This window comes from Mixophyes fleayi, chromosome 4 (assembly GCF_038048845.1).
Source record: "Mixophyes fleayi isolate aMixFle1 chromosome 4, aMixFle1.hap1, whole genome shotgun sequence".
NCBI classification, from domain to species: Eukaryota; Metazoa; Chordata; class Amphibia; order Anura; family Limnodynastidae; genus Mixophyes; species Mixophyes fleayi.
Genome location: NC_134405.1, coordinates 96,718,290 through 96,738,686, shown reverse-complemented (window position 1 = coordinate 96,738,686; position 20,397 = coordinate 96,718,290). Strand labels below are relative to the sequence as shown.

Here is a 20,397-nt window from a genome sequence, read left to right as displayed (position 1 = left end):
TTATTAGCTGTATGTGAGCAAGTGTGTAAGAAATACAGCATTCACTAACTATTTCTGTGACTTTATGCTAGATTTGAACTCAGGAATTATAAGGTAAGTTAATCAATATAATGTTAAAATATGAATGATCATCATTCACAGTTCTGGAATATAAATTAAATTATAGTTCAATTATAGTTCAATGCCACAATGACAAAGGGTAAACTTGCTAGCTATTATTGTGTGTATGATTAATATCTTAATATATTTAACAAGATGGTTGATAAAACAGAACAGAATGTAATTGTTAGTCATAATAATGCTTTTTATTTTTATTTTTTTAGTAAACTCCTTTAAGAAATTAGATTTTCTTCACATTTCCATTGGTACATAATTATATTGTGAGAGGATTTCTTACATTATTAGAGCTAGCGAAAGTGATCCGGCCGTTGTCCATGGTATGACAGTTTGAAGGTCAAGAAGGAAAGCAAGATGAGATCTCTATTAATACTTTTGTAGTGTTTAGAGCTTGTGTAAAGCATATGTTTCAGTTTAGGCTTCAATTAGGGCGGTTCCCAGTCTGAGGACGTACGGGGCAATCACCCCCCCCCCTCCCCCTAGGAGCACAATCATAAATTTTCAATTGCCAAGACGCGATCAAAGGGGGTGGGGTCAACTGGGACCATCCAATGAGAATGAAGGGGGGGGGGCGTAACTATGCTATTTTGCCCCCCATAAAAATAAAGTCTAGGTCTGCTCCTGGGCTAAGTCTAGGTTTAAAGCTGGCTGTAGATTCAGATTTAGGACTTGAGCATATTAGGGAGACTTAAGGGTTTAGGGATAACATTAACTGAAAAATTTTGTTGGGTTTATTTTGCTCTTTTTTTGTATTTGACGTAAAAGATCCATTTGCTTAAGCTACAACTCACTTATATGGGGGTATTAACTTGTCTCTTTAAAACAAGTGGTCTCTTGTCTTCCTAGCATACCTGGGAGCTAACATGAAAGTTGCTTAAGAGCCTCTGCTATCCAGGCTATATTACAAGGAAGTTTAATGTTGTACCCCCTAATACTAAGTCTCAAGAAATACCTTTTTATTAAAATATTCCTGTTTTGTACTGGACCAACTACAGTTAGACTTTGCTGAAGAGGTGGAGTTTTTAAGGAGCATTTAACACTTTGGAGGCTAATGTAGGGCCTGATTGGGTGTGATAGTGCCTATCATAGGTAGGGAATGGAACAGTCTCAGAGGTGGGAGGGGGATGTGGTCACTAATGGGGAGTTGAGGTGTTGGATTCTATAGGAAATGGGGAGCCAGTGTAGAAATTAGCAGGGAGGACTAGGTGGATTGATGGGAGAGAAAAATCATACTCGCCTCAGTGTTGAGAAGAGATTGAGGTGGGGAGAGACAGGTGAAAGGTCACACAATAGGAGATTACAGTAGTCAAGGCCGGAAATAATGAGTGTCAAGGAGAGCTTTTATAGCATCAAGGGTGAAAAAGGGTTGTATCCTGGTGATGTTTTGAAGGTGGAAGGCCTGGAAGATGACTGCATTTATGGTGAGAGAGAGGATGTGGTCAAGGATGATAGCAAGGCAGCGGACATGAAGAACAGAAGAGAGTGTGGTCTTGTCCATGGTAAGAATGATTGGGGGTTGGTGGAGTGGAGATCCTAAAAGGAGGGAAGATGATTAGCTCAGAATTAAAGTACACACCTGGGTATGAGTAATACCATTGTACATGGGTCCTTGTACTCTCCACCATAGTGCATCTTCATCAGTGGTCTGATACCAAGAGGTATGTTTTGTGAAGGAAAACTTTCACATTACATTTTGACAGCAGGTTCTATGAATTATCCATTCATGAGTAGGAATGACTGCCGATCGTCGGTATCTTCATATTCCTAGATAACAATAGTACTAATTGATTGTATTGTAGCTATAACAGGGCATATTGTGCGGAGTGTGTTGCATCTTCATATACCTATTTTTCTATTTAAACCTGCATACATTTGAATTGTATAAATAACAAAATCAGATTAATGTTTTTAAATTTTTATTTTAATTTTCAAGACAGACAACAGTTTCTGATACAGACATCTCCAAATTTGCAAATAATCAACATCTGATTTACAAAAAGATCATCTACAATTAACCATTTATACCAAATCCTTTACATCTACAGGATAATGACACATCGAGTCCATTCCCTGGCATTCAGATGAATGAATAAATAAATACAAAATATATATTTTTTCACTTTTTTTTGTTTCAGGTGAAGTCTATAAGAAATATTGCATACATACAAAATTTTTTTTTACAGTACTTTTACATCTATTTCCGAAAAAGGACCAGCTATTTCGGTGACTGAAGAGCAAAGAGACAATACAGGATTGTATTTTAAAAGACAGAGATTCTGTACTAGAAAATAGCACATTAGCACTGATCCTTGTGTGATGTGGTTTGTCTGTAAATCCCACTAACTAAGCTTGTTTGGGCAAATGAATGTGTCCACGTCAACTTTTTCTAAAACTATTCCAGAGACTGACTAGGGTGATTTCAAGTGGTTTTAAAACTAGGAATGGTAACCACCTAATAGTGCAAAGCAAAAACATAGAGAATGCCATTGTCCCTTAAGTGTCAGCGGAACTAGTTGTTGTGCTTTTAGTGAGTACAGTATGCCAAAAAGAGTGGTGTATAATACATCAGGATGGATATTGAGTAGTGAATGACATATTAAGCAAAAGTGATGACTTATCTTCAGGGATCATGTTTGAAAGGTGGCATTGTTTGATGATTTTCCCAAACTAGACTGTTGAAACTTTAGCTATTGTCTTACCTGCTTGTTTACCATTTTAGAACTCTAAAAAAAAAGGCTTAAAATAAAAGTATAATCTGTGTGTCGGGGCCCCCAGTGAGGTCTCAGAATCTCTTTAGGGGTCCCCTAATTGTCAGATAAATGCCTGTGTGGACCACCTATATTGGGGTCTCAAAACTATGGCAGACACTTGGGGGTAAATGTATCATACCCGTTTTTTTCAACTCGCTGGAAATCGTTTAAATTTTAGCTGTCAACTTGCAGATTCCTGGCGAGTTGAAAAAACTGGGGTATGATACATTTACCCCTTGGGGTCCTAGAACAATGGTGCGAAGAGAAGGTTGAGCACCACTGGCCTAGAATATGCAATCCTTTATAGCTTCTGGTTAACAACGGTCTGCTTTTGCAACAGTAGTAAAGTAGCAAAGAACCATTACAATTATAGCACTGCGGCAAAACTCTGTTACCATTATACATTATGAATGTGTAAATATGAATGCTGCATTCTAAGCAGGGTAACGTTTTGGCTAGAACTCAGTAAGACTTGTGGAAGTTATGCTGCCTATGCACGCTACATAAATGAATTCCATGTATCATCTGGTGTACGTTATACCTGACAGTCTCTATTTATATCAGCAGAATACACTGGCGGCACTGGATTTTCTAGATATATGCCCTTTGTGAGACTTTGGTCCCCCATCCTGTTATTTAGATTCTGAACTCTAAAAACAAAAGCCTGCATTTACCAGAGTGAAAACCCTTTGCTGGCATCTAAACCTTAATGTTATACATGTCTTTGGCAGAGGATTGTGACCACTGCAATAGAAAATTCAGGTGTTACAAATAAAATATTAACAAATTGAATATTTTGGCAAACCTGTTTGATGCAAACAATCAATCTAAACCTGAATAACAATATCACCACAAAAACAGCAGTTACTAAAATGAATAATGTGCAAATAAAATAACTCAATTTTTTTAGCAGTGAGTTAAAACACATTATCTAGGAAGAGTAGGACCCCACAATCAAAGTATTGTTTTGTGGGAAGCATATTGCGTAACAATTTTCCATCCACGTTAGGGCAGCAGTGGGCACTGAGCACATGGGAGCATGGCACAACGGACGTAAGAAGCCTGGGGTCACTAGGATAACCTGCTACAAGTTGTACAGCACAAGCACAGTCTGTGCAGAGTCAATGGGAGGATAGGTTGTGCGTTCTGACTTGTGTCAGCGTCCGCAGACCACCCAATCCTGGCAGTGATAACAGTGGCGAAACCTCATCTGCTCAGCTTCATAATTTCATTTTTCTCTCCACGGGAAAGGGGACAACTTGGTAGATTTTTGCAGCTTCAGCATTCGTAACCAGCTTGGTCCAAACAGGTTTAAAATGTCCTTTATATCCAACGAAAGCCAGTTTATCTGCAATCAAAACAGGAATAGGTGAGCATATTATAACAACAGCTCTAGCCAAACTGCAGCTTCATAAGACTGGTGCTGATGTTACTTAAATGCTTTCAACATTGTACTGTATCTTAGGTTTCCCATTGGATAATATTTCTTTTCTCAGTAAAAATACACAAATGTAACTTTATATTTTATTAACACTGTGTATAAACATTTTATTTTTTAAATAATCCATTCCCCCTCTATCAGAAAAGCAGGGCTCCTTGGCGTGGTTCACCCACAGTTCCTCTGTTTGGAGAGCAGAGTTTGTGTCAGACTCTGCTGGCGCACTCCCATGATGCTCCAGGGCTCACCTCCTAGCATTTGATTGTAAGCTGCTGCAGATGGAGATTGTTAATGCAGCTTACACATTTAGCTACCGTAACTGCCTCCATCTGCAGCAGTTTACACAGAAACACCAGGCTATGTGCCATCACGCGAGTGCACGCATTTGTGTGGGTGAGTTCATGATTAAGTGGTGTAAACAGTTTACAGTAAGAGATATTACAATTTAATCTGTATTTTATCATTTACTTTCCTGTGGTCCTAAAAAAAATTGGCCTGCAGGGCATCTAATGTTTTGACTTTTTATTTTTACAGTAAAGAAGTCCTTCTGAAGACAGATACAAGTTATTCTAAATCAGAATAAACAATGGACACCCATATTGATAACACATGTGATAAGATAGTTATACACCTAGAGGGTTTTTAGTAAGATGCACATTTTTATACTACTTATTGATCACTTCTGCCTCCTTTTGCCTAGAGAGGTGGGCAGGGGCAGGCAGTAGTAGTGCAAGTACAGTTATGACAAGTTCAAGTTACTGCAACACAATTAGACGTGGACATAGCCACAAATACTCCTTTCAGGAGACGTATCTCTTGCGGGTGCTGGCGGACTGGTGCAACAATACACCTTGATGATGATGACTATCAGCAACATTATCTAGCCCCTTCTGATTGGCTAACTGTATACTGACCCCTCCAGCTGTCATTAGCATCACAGCTGTATTATACGAAGTGGTGGCCCTCTACTCACACAACTTAACTGACATTTCCATTTGTATATATTGTATATAACACTTCATTATTTTTATAATATTATGTACAGACAGGGTATTACGATCAGCATTTACCACTAATACTGTCCATCCGTATCTCTATGGTATCTCTACACTATTGAGGGGCACACGGTTACATACCTGTTACTGTTTCTGAGCTGGATGCATCTTAGAATACATCTGACTGATACAATATTACAGGGGTATGAAACCTTTGGGGGGAAGGGGGGCAGTGGCTTTCTCTGCCCCCACTATCCTGTTAGAAAATGTCTGTTAATGTGATGATTGTGGCATTTTTCTCTTTTACTGATTGCACTGGACATTGACATTGGACGAAAGTACTATAATACCTGAATATTTCTCACCTTTCATCTTTAGATCCGCTTCAGCTCCAAGTTTTCCCAGTACTTTGATCCATGGCCCTTTGTTATAAAGTCTTCCTTTTGATACAATGACCACAATGGAGCTAAAAGAAAAAGCTAATCGTGAGCTGGGAAAAGGTTCTGTTGCTCATTCTAGGTTTATAAACGTCATATTAAATAACATTCCACTTACATATCACATACATGTGTGCATATACAGTATGTATATAATTCTATATAGAGTACTGTACTCACTTGTCTTTGATGTTTGTCACATAGTTATCGAGTTGAGCTGGGATTCCTTGAAGAATGGTAGTTTTAAAGCTAGCACTATCCACAACTTTCCCCTGACTTCCATCAATCACAACCACTTGTATCCCATTGTCTGGCATGAAAAACTTTTTGTTATCCACCTGTTAATACAAAATGTAATGAGGTTAATCAGGTTTGTGTGTGCCCACTGATCAAATTACTGTGCAGATGCCATGAATCACATGAATATGACATTATACTTGATTTTTCCAAGCATTACATTTTAGACAAATTATGCCTGTATCATAGCATGTTGAAACTCAGGAGGTCTGCAGCAAACACAATTGTAAGGCTATATTGTATGCAAGGCTATATCCACAAAGACATTTTTAAGGCATTACGGTTATATGTAAGTGCAATAAGTTTCCGTTATGGTTTGACTAAATTTTAGTATTAATGTTTATTTATAGTGCATCATAATATTCTGCAAGCTGTATGCTGGGGAATTACTTCATTATACATAATCTGTAGTTGAACAGGAAACAAACTACTGAGCTATCTAAATAACAAAAATCACAGGACCAACATAAAGTATAATAAGAAACAAATATAAGGATGCCCTCCTTGACAATACAGGAGGAAAGATTATCCTGATTCTGAGATCTTACAATCTCATGGGGGCGAGTCTGAAACAGGAAGGGTAAGCACAGCGCAGAGTGGTGTTTTGGCTGAGGCCATGCTGGTCTGATGACAGAGGAATTAGGTAGGAGGATGGTAGGCTTTGATATTGAGGTGACTTTTTAAGGACTGTTTCAATCTTTAAGGTTGGGGGGACCATACTGTGTCCTCCCAGCTACTGGGAACCTACTGACACAATATCAAACCCAGACAGCCTTCACAAAGGTACATATGGGATGGGATTACTACACAAGAACAATGCTGAGGGCCCTGAAAAAAATGCTCTATCATACCCTGTAACCACCTCTGCTCCTGTACACATTTTAGTCATCCTATAAACCTGTTAAAATAATGCAAAATTCTAGCAACGCCTTACCTCAATGTAGGCAAAATCATCCTTTAGATGGAAGTATCTGGTGTTGTAAGACTGTACTTTGATCTCCAGTAAGTGATCCTTTGTTGTCTTCTGAAACATAAGTACAACTTTTAGAGCAGCAGTTTTTCTGAAGGTAACACATACTTAAAGGTGTCTTTATTTGTGTTGTGTGCAGCAAATAGATGTGGAAATACTGTCTGTTTTTATGTTCAATTTCTGTGGAGAACGTGCAAATGCTCTTTTGTGACATCACAAACCTACTTTTGCGCAGTTACATGTAATTTTGTGGATAAGAGCATGACATTGTGGGTGAAGATGGCATTATCTGATGGGAGGAGCTGGGTAGATCTGGGGTGTTTTGCACCTAACTGCAAAAACAAGGTTTTATTTTATAGGATAGTTAATGAGCTGACTAGGTGGAGAAACGGGATTTAGGGATTTGCAAAGCCGTTACTTTTCCACACAGGTATTGAATTCTTTGGATGGTCAAAGACCCAACCATGTTCCTGAACTTTTAATGGAAACGACTTGTAATAAAGACAAAGCCTATGTCCCATCACTGTCAGTATTAATGGGGCAAAATAGTAAATGAAAAGGGTAGTGAGAAAGTGGAAATAGATTTGACGTTGTAGTGACATTTTTGCTGTTTTCACCATATTTTTACAGGGGTGTTTCCAAAGACTGGTTAGTGTGTGTGTACCGGGAAATGCACATAGTGGATAAAGGGATACACTTGCACAAATAAAATAACAGTTTTTTCCCCACATTTTCATGGTTTGTAAATGACACTTAGTGAGCTTGTTTAATCGTAGCAAGCAGCCACGAGTGGTCATTCATGGTCCTTTCTGCTCACTCTCCCTCTCCTTTCCCTCCCATCCTCCACTCTACTAAGCAAATGTCTGATATGAGAGTAAAGTACATCTATATGCAGTGTGGATGTGGAGTGGTGCAGTGTGGAAGTGGAAGAGTGTGAATGTTTAGCATACATCTAAATAGAAGAAGATCTTTCTCCCCGCTGGCAAATCCTTTTCTGCAATAATATTATAAAGTGTATCATACGTGTAATGCTGGCCACATAGGGGCCATTCCTAATGCTACTGAGTACTGAACTACAGGACCTGTTTGTATTTAAGCCACACACAGATTGTCATATGGGACAGATCCAGTATTTTGGCTTTCAGCCTGAGCTACCAGACCGCATGGGGGCCTATTAGAGCAGTCAGCAAATTGCCACACACACTGGTCAACTGTGGTTTGATTGAATCAGATCATTTTCAGGTATTTTGTTGTTTTGGGCCAAACATGGAATTTTTTCAAGCCAATATTGCAGCATGTTTGGCTAGATTTCTTTACTACATCTGATATAAGTTGATCTAATGATACAGCATCTTGTAATATTTATAACATTTGTAGGTATAAAGTTCTCAATCTAAGAATGTGTATTGCAGTTTTGTTAATTTTGCTGAATGCAAGCAATGTTCTCTTGAACAAGTAGCTGCCAGCTGAGTCCATTCCTGACACCTGCACAACTGCACACAGCTGAATAGACAACACATAACTAAACATATGTTTCAATCTGATGGATTCCATTTTTGAAGCTCACTGGGTGCACTCTGAAAACTGTTTGGTTTTTGTCACGAGCCGCGGTTCCACTGCTGGTCACTGCGGCTCGCTCCTGTCTGCCTCGGGCGTCCCAGACGTCACCATGACGACCTGGTGTCACTTCCGTCTAAACGTCCTGGTCGTCATGATGATGGCCAGGACTCCTTTTCCTTTCACCACCACTGCCCGGCTAGAATGAAAGCTGGGCGTGTGCGCACACTGTGGGGAAATTAATTAACAGCCTTATGGGCTGATTACTGCAGTTGTAGTCCCTCTATTCTGATTCCCCCATATGTGTATAAAAGGCAGGGAGGGCTTAGCCTCCCTGCCGGTTATAGTTTTCAGTCTCTGTTTGCTGACCTGCTCCTGTGCCCTGTATCTACTTTTGGATTGGATTGCTCGTGTATGACCCTTGACTTTGTTTACTGGACTTCTTTGCCTGTTGCCCTGACCATAGCTTAGTTTCCGAAAGAGTTTTATCCCAATTTGTCTAGATGGTCAGCCCATCACACTTCAAAATGCACGTCTGCTTATTCATAAGAATTCAGAATTCATAATCAATTCATTAAGACCAAGTGACATCACCAAGAATGCAGCTTGCCTATTCAGTAGGAACCAAATATGCTGGATTCCCATTAATATTATTTTTGCCACAAATTGACTTCCTTCATTGCATGTTGGTGCTAAGTAAACTTTAATACTGCTATGGTTTATACATACATTACGTGTAAATGTGTAGCTTGAAGAACATACTTGGGGTTTTTCAAGAACATGGCTGGCTTGCCTACTTTTCAGACCATGGTAGATGTTCAGAGAACATAGCTGAGTACGTATATGCTTCTAGGCCATTAAACTATGTTACACATTATATAAATAGTATCACAACATTGTTTAAGAACTTTTCCTGCACACAAAGCTTAACTTTTATGATTTCCCCAAATTCTGCCTATAGTGCACCACCACAACATAGAAAACAAAGATTGCAAAACTCAAAAATGGTAATTTACCAGATCATTCCCGTTAATCTTTTTTGGCAGCGGCACATCCACTATTGGTATTTGGGAGTATTTGGGGTAGGCCAAAGCCTGACAGTCACTGACACCAGACCCTTTTGGAATATCAGCTTTGATTTTTACTCTCTCACAGCCTTTCACTGAGCAAAATGCAAACTTCTCCTTTTCATTCTGTGCTTTCACCATTATAAACAACAGCCTGAAAACAAACAAACAAACGAACATTGTTATATGTGTTAAGCAAGCAGACATTGATTCTGTAGAAGACAGAGACCTTTGTATACATAAATGATAATGAAGAGACTTACACCCACTTTTTAATATGTGTACAATAATTGTGCTCAGGTCATCATAAATGAATATCTTCAGATGTAATATAATATAGAAACTAGCCAAGTATCATACTCTCAGTGTGTTCAGGAGATGCTGTTAGCTATTAATGCCGGCCCATCTGGGGCACAGTCTAATGAGTGATTAGTGTTCACCATGAGCTCTCTGTGAGACTCCCCAGATAATAATGGGACACGACACAGATATAGTTGGGGACAGGCCAGGAGTCAGGTTGGGTTTTATTAGAACAGGAAGAGAAAAACTAAAAACCATTGGATCTCATTGAGATCACACTGTACTTGTCGATGATTCACCTTTTAAGCAGACCACAAGAGAAATTCAAGATCTGCATAAATGGTAATTAGATGAAGCGTTCTTTTGCAAAAGATGCTTCAGTTCTTTCAAGATAAGCTTTACTGCTAACAGATCTTGGTTTCCAAAATAATAGATCCTTTCTGTAGGAAAAGAAAGCACCAAGAAGATGCTTGGAATGAAACATAATCAAAAAGGTTTAAGTACTCACTAAAAAAGAAAGGGAATTGAAAGGATTTTTTTTTTTCAATACTACCAAAGGGGCCAAAACATGAGCAACCCCAAGAGAGGATGTGACCGGGCTTCCAGTTAATGACTTGGAGCTCTTGTTGCAGCCACTGTAGACCTAAAGGACAAGATTCAAAGAGTTTGGAATTACAAACATTTGTTCTTTATGCAGAACCTCAATTTTGTAAGTTAAGTGAACTGGATAGATGTTCCAGGAAAGTCACTTCCATCAATCACTGTAATGTAAAAAGGATCTCCAGAAGTATCTAGTAGAATCTAGATCTTTTGAACCTGAGCTTGTCCAAAAAAAGTTACCTGCAGCTTCCAAATAAAATAAGGCTATGTTAGTGACAGACATGTCAGAATCTGAACTTGCTGGGGAGCTAGCTACACTGCCTAGGATGTCCTTTCTGGAACTACTTAGGCTTTGGTAATTTTAGGAAGAACTAGCTGTCAAAGTCTCCCACACTACATACAAAGACCAAGAGACCGCTTGCAAGAATGTTCCTCTACAGAGCGGTGAAATTGCTCCACCTGCAAAGTTCCCCCTAGCAACAACCACAGGTATATGAAGGTTTGGTGCCAACTGGGAGGACTTTTGCTTTTGGGTGTGTTCCATTTCTTGTGACAGTTTCCTAAAATGAATAAACTTTATTTCAAAGGAAGATGAGGTCATCAAGGAATGCTGGAATATCTTGAAATCCCTATTTGTCTTTGATTTTGTCTGATAATTGTTGCTGAAAGGTGGCTGATAATGATTCTTTATTTGATGTCTGCTCTTATGCAATCATATAAAAATGAATGGCATGTATGTTGCTCTGTCATAACCATAACAGCCTTGCAGAGGTGGAGGATACTCAATCAGGTTATTCAAAGACTTTAGGAAAGGCAAATGCATTATATTGAAAATAATCGTGTCATATAAGGGTGAGGTCCAGGTAAGAGAGGAGTGATTTGGTGAGAGAGGAGTGATTTGGTAAGAGAGGAGTGATTTGGTGAGAGAGGAGTGATTTGGTAAGAGAGGAGTGATTTGGTGAGAGAGGAGTGATTTGGTGAGAGAGGAGTGATTTGGTAAGAGAGGAGTGATTTGGTAAGAGAGGAGTGATTTGGTGAGAGAGGAGTGATTTGGTGAGAGAGGAGTGATTTGGTGAGAGAGGAGTGATTTGGTGAGAGAGGAGTGATTTGGTGAGAGAGGAGTGATTTGGTGAGAGAGGAGTGATTTGGTAAGAGGAGTGATTTGGTAAGAGAGGAGGGATTTGGTAAGAGAGGAGGGATTTGGTAAGAGAGGAGTGATTTGGTAAGAGAGGAGTGATTTGGTGAGAGAGGAGTGATTTGGTAAGAGAGGAGTGATTTGGTGAGAGAGGAGTGATTTGGTGAGAGAGGAGTGATTTGGTGAGAGAGGAGTGATTTGGTGAGAGAGGAGTGATTTGGTAAGAGAGGAGTGATTTGATAAGAGAGGAGTGATTTGGTAAGAGAGGAGGGATTTGGTAAGAGAGGAGGGATTTGGTAAGAGAGGAGTGATTTGGTGAGAGAGGAGTGATTTGGTGAGAGAGGAGTGATTTGGTAAGAGAGGAGTGATTTAGAATGCTCTGAGACAAAATTCCCAGACTGAAATTCAAACTGGTTTGCGCATTAGTTGAGGAAACCTCTAAAGGTCTGAAGATCCCTATCATAACAAAATAGTGAGGGAATACACTGAAAATTGTTCTGTTGAAATAGTTCAGTTCTTGCACTTACTGTGTGAATTCCTAACTGAAGCAATTCCATGCGGGTGGATAGTCCTTGACGATTTTGCATAATGTAGTCAGGTTTTGCAAATCACTCAGAGATGTCCATTATAGCGAAACTTGGTAACGGGACATCAGTGGGTCTATGGCCTGAGCCACGACTGTGGTGTGGACCCACTGTGCTGGTAGTGCTTATCACTTGTTCACCTGGGTCACAGAGTCTAATTGCCAACTAGGTAATGAGATTGTGCTTCAAAACATTCACAGATTGCAACCTTTAGGCAAACCCCACTAGTAAGCATTTGAAAGTGCAGATTTAAGATGACAATGTGACCTGACAGACATAGTCGGGGACAAGTCAAGGGTCAGCACAGGCTAAGAGTCAGAATACAAGCTGAAAATCAGTGTCACAGGAAGATTAATATGGTGAGTAACAGGCCATGCTGGTAACGTGTTCAGAAAAACGTAATGTAAAGTAACAATGATGAACGCAGTGCCAGGTCCTGTATAGTTCAGTCCCTGAATTATCCTGTCCACAAGTCTCCTATGCTCTGAGATGTTTACTGTTTACAGGCAGGGATTGCCGTTTGGGATCACAACTCTTTTCCATCATGGCATTGCTGCTGTGCTGCCACAGAGTTTCTCATACCAACAGACACTGAACTGCAGCCTCTGTGCAGTGAACCACAGGCCCAGTCAGTAACCTGCTGCATCATTTTCATCTCATCTGTGTAAACCTGCATCAAGGAATGACCTAACCCTGCTGCAGAATAGTGGCCAGGCCTGATGCCTATTTCAGGCCTATATAAGCAGCTTCCTGGGAATCACACACTGACAGTTTCTTGAGCTTTCTCTCCTTGAACCAGCACTGGATCCTGTTGTTACCAGGCTGCCTTTCTGTGGTTGACCCTTGGCTCTCGGATGGCTACCCTCTGTGGTTTTGATCGTTGTCTCTCAGTCAACTCCCTTCTCTGAATCTGGATCTCTGAACTGACTGTGTTTTCATGTAGCACACAAATACTTGATTGCTTATTTGTACACTGAAATTTAAAGTTGATATTTGTGTGCTACATGAAAAAACAGTCAGTATGTAACTTATGTGCAAAACAGAATACTAATTTGCACCCCTTGCATTGTAACATGGTTTTGTCCAGGAGACTGAAATAAGAAGTTTCTTAAGTTAAGATCCTTAATGAATCAGGCCCGATATTATTAACAGGTGACATTCATTTTTTTTCTGTTCGTTCTTTTGGGACTTTATATTTTACATATGTATCAGACGCATCCTGCAGTGTATTGTCTGTTAGACTATACCATACCTAGACTAATATTCAACAAGAGACATATCTTCAGATTCGCTTCTTGTTGGATACGGACGTGCATATGTCTGATTTAAAAAAACCTGCAATGTACGTTAGCGCCTTAATGAGTTACGCCCTGGGGCTTTTTTTATAACATGGTGCAATGTGTTGTTAACATTTTAACAAGTTTGACGATGTGAAGCCTAATCTACAATTAAAAAAATCTATAGTGAGGACTGAAGCTGCTACTTGTGAGAGATTCAAACTTATATATTGTGTCAATACAATTTGAGAATGTGACATTTCATTTGCTGTTTTCTAGTAGAGTCGGGACAATGTCACTTTGAACTTACAGATGTACCTTTTAGCGCAAATAAAAAAAATGTCCCAACTCAGGGACAGCGGTACCTGGAATTTTAAATATTATCATTTTTCTCCATGTAATTTCTGACAATATTTACATTTATGTTTGCAAGTACTGCAAACTGTTTTCAGTTATTGTTGATGGGAACTGGGATAAGTCAGTCCAAGGAAGCATACATACCCATGATCCTCATCCCAGTAATAATAGCCCCTGCCCGGGTGAGCCTGGTGAACTTTGTCCATTTGTAAGGTTCGTACAAAGGTTCCCGTCTTGTATGTTTGCTTCGTGAGCCGATTGTGAATGTCTGAGAGGATGGAAAATGTTGTCCCTTTAGGATAACAAAATCCTATTTGAATCCAGTCATTCCTAAAATAGGAGAATCATGTGTTACCACAAGTAATAAGAACTTGACATCACATTTCCTAAGAAATCAAGTGGCCAAGAAAAATATTACATTTTGAGATGGCTATTTTTTCCTGGCTCAAAGCATTTTGCAAGAACTTCTAGCAAAACATTTCAATTAACCCAAGGAAATCATTTTATAGTGCCGGGAATACAAATAATAACACCATAAAGAGCATTTCGGGTTAGATATTCTATCTCTCCTGTTATATTTCATGAATTTTAATCTGAATTGTAACAACCTCAGTAGTAATTAAAGAGCCGTTGGCATAGAAGTCTTATACTGAGACTAATGATTTAGTAAAATAGTCATAACATTGTATGAGGTAAATGTTCATGCTACTTATACAAGGGATTGTTATTTAATGAACTGTGTTTGCCCTGCTTATTACTAATGGGCTAGTTATAAAGATGTGACAATAAGTATTGCTTCTAGCCAGTTTTAGATGATGAAATGCTATAACCACTTCATTTCATTGAGAATGACAAAAACAAACTCATGACCTACCATTGGAAGTTAATAAGCCAGACAGTCAGCTCCTCGGGGGCCGGCTTATCCCAATGCACTGTGTAACCTTTCTGCAGGGTGATAACTGGCTGATATTGTTGATAATGATTGCTTTTCCCCAATGCTCCTTCTAAGTACAATGGGTGTTCAGGGTACTCGTCTTTAATAATTGTCATTCCCGCATTAGCTGGTTTTCGTGCCTGGATGTAGATCTATAAGGACAACAGTGTCACTCAGAGACCAAACATTGTTTAAAGAAAGTGGGTGATTGGCTTAAATGTTAGCGTAAACACAAGCGTGATAAAATGGCCAATGGTAGAGCAGAACCATCCCTCATATTTACAATCCCAATTTGACCAATTTCACCCAGGTCTCAATTTTCTGCACTTATTTTACAAATTAATTAATCTGAGCTGAAAGAAATTAATCTTAAAGATGTTTTTAACATTATTATTGAATTAGCCTTGGCAGAATTATATCAGTCTAGATTCAGTGGCGAAAAGTCCAGCAGAGCATTATGACCTGGTTGAAAGAGGTCGTGTTGGGAGATGTGGAACAGGCTTTTAAGGAAGGACTTCAGAGGTAACAATTACTTTAAGAAATTAGTGGTTGTCCATAACTTTTAGCTAAACCAAATGCGTTAGTGCCAACTGTATCTAAAGATTTAGTAAAAGAGCAGTTTTACTTTTTCTTTCCACATTGTGTACTCTGTGAGAGGGTGTGTTACGTTTGTTCTTTTATATGAACAGCAACAGTTGTGTAAGAACGGATTAGTGTTCAGGGGGGGGGGGGGGGGGATACAGTGGAGGTGGAGAAATTGCTAATACAGGTCTTTGGATTATGCTGAAATATTTTTTTTATTACATTCTAGTTTGCAGCAGTCTTAGCTGTCCGTGCTGATTTTATCATTTTTTGTTGTACACAAAGATACTGAAATATCACTTATGAATGTTAATCCTATGACAAGTAGCGCTTGATTCACATTTGTGAATTGTGGACTTTGCACTAATACCAATGCAGCCATTGCTACCATATTAACCATTTATGTAGGCTATTTTTTCACTTTATTCCATACAGGGTTTTTTTTTACTGTTCTTTTTATTATTTTTTTATCTTATTTCATATATGCTAGATCATTTTCTTACCATTTTCTGTTGCATCAATCCAAGAACCTAGGCCATATTTGTTGGGTTTTTTTTTTAACATAGATGAATTGTCATGTGACTTAGAGATATATATTTTTGGTTGTCTTCTAATCATGCTTATATTAAATCTTATTTGAATGTAACCTATACTGAATAAATAATTCTACATTTAACTTTGAATGTTTGTGATTGATTCAGGTGATCTACCAGTGAAAGTGAGAATTTGGAATTTTGAAATATAATAAATATCATGTGCTCTAGAAATATTCTTATGGATTTTAAAAGAACTAATGAATAAAAAATGTAAATATGTTTATTGAGCACTGCTTGATTGACATACTTAATTAATATATCTTGTTTTTTGGTTACTATAGTTTAAGGAGCCAGTTCAAAACAGTTATTGATATGTATTTCCTATTCAGGATGTAGCAAGTATATATTTTCATTAGACAAAGTCCTTGAGCTAGATTTACTAAACTGCGGGTTTGGAAAAAGTGGAGATGTTGCCTATAGCAACCAATTAGATTCTAGCTATCATTTATTTAGTGCACTCTACAAAATGACATCTAGAATCTGATTGGTTGCTATAGGCAACATCTCCACTTTTTCAAACCCACAGTAAATATACCCCCTTCTGTTTCTCTGTTCAGAGGCAGAACACAACATCTGTGGGCCCAAAAGAAAAATTTGGAGGAGGGCCCACCGATGCAGGTCCCCCCTACTGAGGCTCCTGCACTGCTTGGCATGGGCCAGCACATGGTCAGTAACACCTCATTTGGGGCCCTGTGCCAACACCATGGGCCTTGGGAGAGAGGACCAGCATTGTCGGGCCTCCCCCTTATCTCAGAGGACTATGGCAGTCTCACACCCTGCAGTGTGGGTAGTTCTGCCACTGATAGTTTTAGAGTTTCAGCATTGTTTATGGTCAAGACAATATTAGTTTAAGGATTAGCCTAATGCTAACTCGAGGGATACATTTGAAATCTTAACAGGGGCTGGCTGGCAAGTTTTAGCCCGGGGGCGAAACTCGGCGCTATTAGGAACATTTTAATGGAAATATATGTAGTTAGCCCAGGAACCCAGCCCAAAGTAGCCCACTATGGGACTGGCCAGGTGGCAGATGCCCTCCTGTCCCCCAGCCCAGCCAGTCACTGGATCTTAAGGTCACTTTGGTTAAGTAATTCACTTGAAAGAAAGAAAAGACTTCCTTTGTCAAGTTTCTTTTATAGTTCTAGGAAACAGGAGAAACTAAATACAATTGAAGGGCCATTTCTATTTTTATTAAAATAGTCCAGGTTATCAAGCAGCTGAGTCTTCCAGCAGGATAATCATGTCTAGGAATATTTTGCTTGCTGCTAAATGAATGCTTTTTCGGGCAACCATACAATATTCTTATCTGCCCTGGCATCCTGTTTTTGACTGTGTACAAGTTTAGAAGCATCTACCTGTGCGTATTTCCCACTGCAGATGGCTCCCTTCCAGTCTGGTACATCTAAGCAGTCAGGATGTCTCAACAACCAGTTGTCTTCCTTCACTAAAAATGCCCCCGGATATTCTGACACTGAGCCATCAACATCGTGAAAAACTGTGGTCTTGTCCCCATCCATGTCCATTTGGTTAAACCATGGTCCTGCTTCACCAAAGAAAACCCGCGAGGAGATCTGCAACAATAATAATTTCAGCATTGGTATATTAATGGTAAAGTTAGACATGAAATTCTGCATTGGCTTGTTTGCTATTAGAGGCTTGGTTACTAACATTATAAAGCAAATCTCAACTAAACTCACTGCAATCAATCAGCAATTACATTGTATCTGTCTAGTGCAAGTGTGCAGATTTACACCCCTGAGCAATCATACTAAATAACCTATATATTTTATGGTTAAATCAGTTTTGTTATTTTAGTCTGCTGAACATAAAATACATGACTGTACATTATACTGCAGGATATAATGATGAAATCAGAAATGAAGATATTCTAGGTCACGATAGAAATAATTTAGTAACACTGCATTTGGGTGCCAATCAGGGCTGGTCTGGGACTAAAAATCAGCCCTGGCATTTAAAGTACACAGGCCCACCTCAGTTCCAGCAGGAAAGATCCTCCCTTCCCTCACATATTATATTAAAACAAGTTAACCCGTGCATGATACTCATGCATGCTAGTCAAATCAAGCTACTTAAGGTGTTAAAAAGGTTCTTGTCATGCATTTGGGCCAGAATTTAGTAGGTCAGTGTATAACTCCGCCCAGCAGGTGGCGCTGCAGCTTGGTTTTATTTTTTCCACACACACACAGACAGACTAACACACGCCACTAGACATTTATATTATAGATACTGCACCCACACACACACACTGTATTAAAATACTACGCCCACACGGACACTGTATGAGAATACTGCGCCCACATGCACACTGTATGAGAATACTGCGCCCACACGGAAACTGTATGAGAATACTGCGCCCACACGCACACTGTATGAGAATGCTGCACCCACACGGACACTGTATGAGAATACTGCGCCCACATGCACACTGTATGAGAATACTGCGCCCACATGCACACTGTATGAACATGGCTCCCACACGCACACTGTATGAACATGGCCCCACACGCACACTGTATGAGAATACTGCGCCCACACGCACACTGTATGAACATGGCCCCCACATGCACACTGTATGAGCATGGCCCCCCACGCACACTGTATGAGCGTGGCCCCCCCACGCACACTGTATGAGCATGGCCCCCACACACACACTGTATGAGCATGGCCCCAACACGCACACTGTATGAACATGGTCGCCACACGCACACTGTATGAACACACACACTGTATGAACACACACACACTCACTCACTACATTTCCGGTCACACACTTATCTTATTATCTCCCTGCGTGCTGCTCCGTGGACAGTTTCATTGATGTGTGGCCGAAGCCAGTAATCACATGGGACGCGCACCACGTGACCGGTGCTGTCCCAAGTGATTAAAATCACATGGCCGCACATTACTGAAACTATGTCTGTCGAGCAGCGCGTAGTGAGCTGCTCGGTGGGTATGCTGCCAGCTGCTGGATCGGCCCAACTAGCCATCGGCCCTTCTGGCATTTGCCAGAAGTGCCAGATGGCCAGTCCGGCCCTGGTGCCAATCAACCAATCAGCAATTTAGCTTTTAACTGGCTACAAGATAGACAATGAAAGCTAATGTCTTATTGGTTACAAAGGTTTGCACCTAAATGCAGAATTATAGCCCTAATGCAATACATATTCATAATTGGAAAATGATGTGCTGAAATTTAGCTGCACATTTTAGCTGCAGCGTATGAGTCAATCGTTTTTCCCCAGTTGTGATAAATGGCATATAGAAGTACAGTGTAAGATGGAATTCAGTGGCAGTGTCTAGTACTCCTTGGCATTTCATCAGACAGATACTGTTTGTGTAATATCATTCAGACTTGGCCTGAGGATCTGGCTCTTACTGCAGTCTCTCTGGCAGATAATTACTCCACTTTCAATTAGCATTATTTGTCACAAAAGTGACAGACTTCTTCATATGTGCAACACTTGTGCTGTGAAACAAATAACAGTAACACATAGGTGAGAGAGGTTATTGATCCTCATCCGATGCACAGAATTGCTGTCATGTGTTATATATGTACAGTATATTACAGTACTCTGCAAACATTTTAGGCAGGTGTGGGAAAAATGCTGCAAAGTAAGAATGCTTTCAAAAATAGAAGTGTTAATAGTTTATTTTTATCAATTAACAAAATCAAATGAATATTTGGTGTGACCACCCTTTGTCTTCAAAACAGCATCAATTCTTTTAGGTACACTTGCACACAGTTTTTGAAGGAACTCGGCAGGAAGGTTGTTCCAAACATCTTGGAGAACTAACCACAGATCTTCTGTGGATGTAGACTTGTACAAATCCTTCTGTCTCTTCATGTACTCCCAGACAGACTCAAAGATGTTGAGATCAGGGCTCTGTGGAGGCCATATCATCACTCCCAGGACTCCTTGTTCTTCTGTACGCCGAAGATAGTTCTTAATGACATTGGCTATATATTTGGGTTCATTGTCCTGCTGCAGAATAAATTTGGAGCCAATGAGACGTATCCCTGATGGTATTGCATGATAGATAAGTAGCTGCCTGTATTTCTCAGCATTGAGGACAAAATTAACCCTGAACAATTCGTCAACTCCATTTACTGAAGTGCAGACCCAAAGTTGCAAGGAACCTCCACCATGCTTCACTGTTGCCTGCAGACACTCATTATTGTACCGAAGATCTGTGGTTAGTTCTCCAAGATGTTTGGAACAACCTCTCAGCCAAGTTCCTTCAAAAACTGTGTGCAAGTGTACCTAGAAGAATCGATGTGCTTTTTTGAAGGCAAAGGATGGTCACACCAAATACTGATTTCATTTAGATTTCTCCTCTGTTTATTCACTTTTCATTTTGTTAATTGATAAAAATAAATCATTAACACTT

At 39.7% G+C, this 20,397-nt stretch overlaps 1 protein-coding gene across 2 annotated transcripts in view; it reads right to left on the bottom strand.

Moving 5' to 3' along the window:
* Positions 1–2,016: 2,016 nt before the first annotated feature.
* The window catches only part of CEMIP (cell migration inducing hyaluronidase 1), a 101,425-nt gene continuing 83,044 nt past the window's right edge, over positions 2,017–20,397 (bottom strand). The window contains exons 22-29 of one of the 2 annotated variants that reach the window (XM_075207793.1): positions 17,346–17,561; positions 14,756–14,967; positions 14,026–14,211; positions 9,578–9,782; positions 6,969–7,058; positions 5,918–6,075; positions 5,666–5,766; positions 2,017–4,215 (exon numbers count right to left, since the gene is read on the bottom strand). In XM_075207793.1, coding sequence (XP_075063894.1) covers positions 4,088–4,215; positions 5,666–5,766; positions 5,918–6,075; positions 6,969–7,058; positions 9,578–9,782; positions 14,026–14,211; positions 14,756–14,967; positions 17,346–17,561 — 1,296 coding nt within the window. In that variant the 3' untranslated portion in view covers positions 2,017–4,087. The remainder of the gene's footprint in view (positions 4,216–5,665; positions 5,767–5,917; positions 6,076–6,968; positions 7,059–9,577; positions 9,783–14,025; positions 14,212–14,755; positions 14,968–17,345; positions 17,562–20,397) is intronic. The other variant, XM_075207794.1, reaches the window with a different exon arrangement.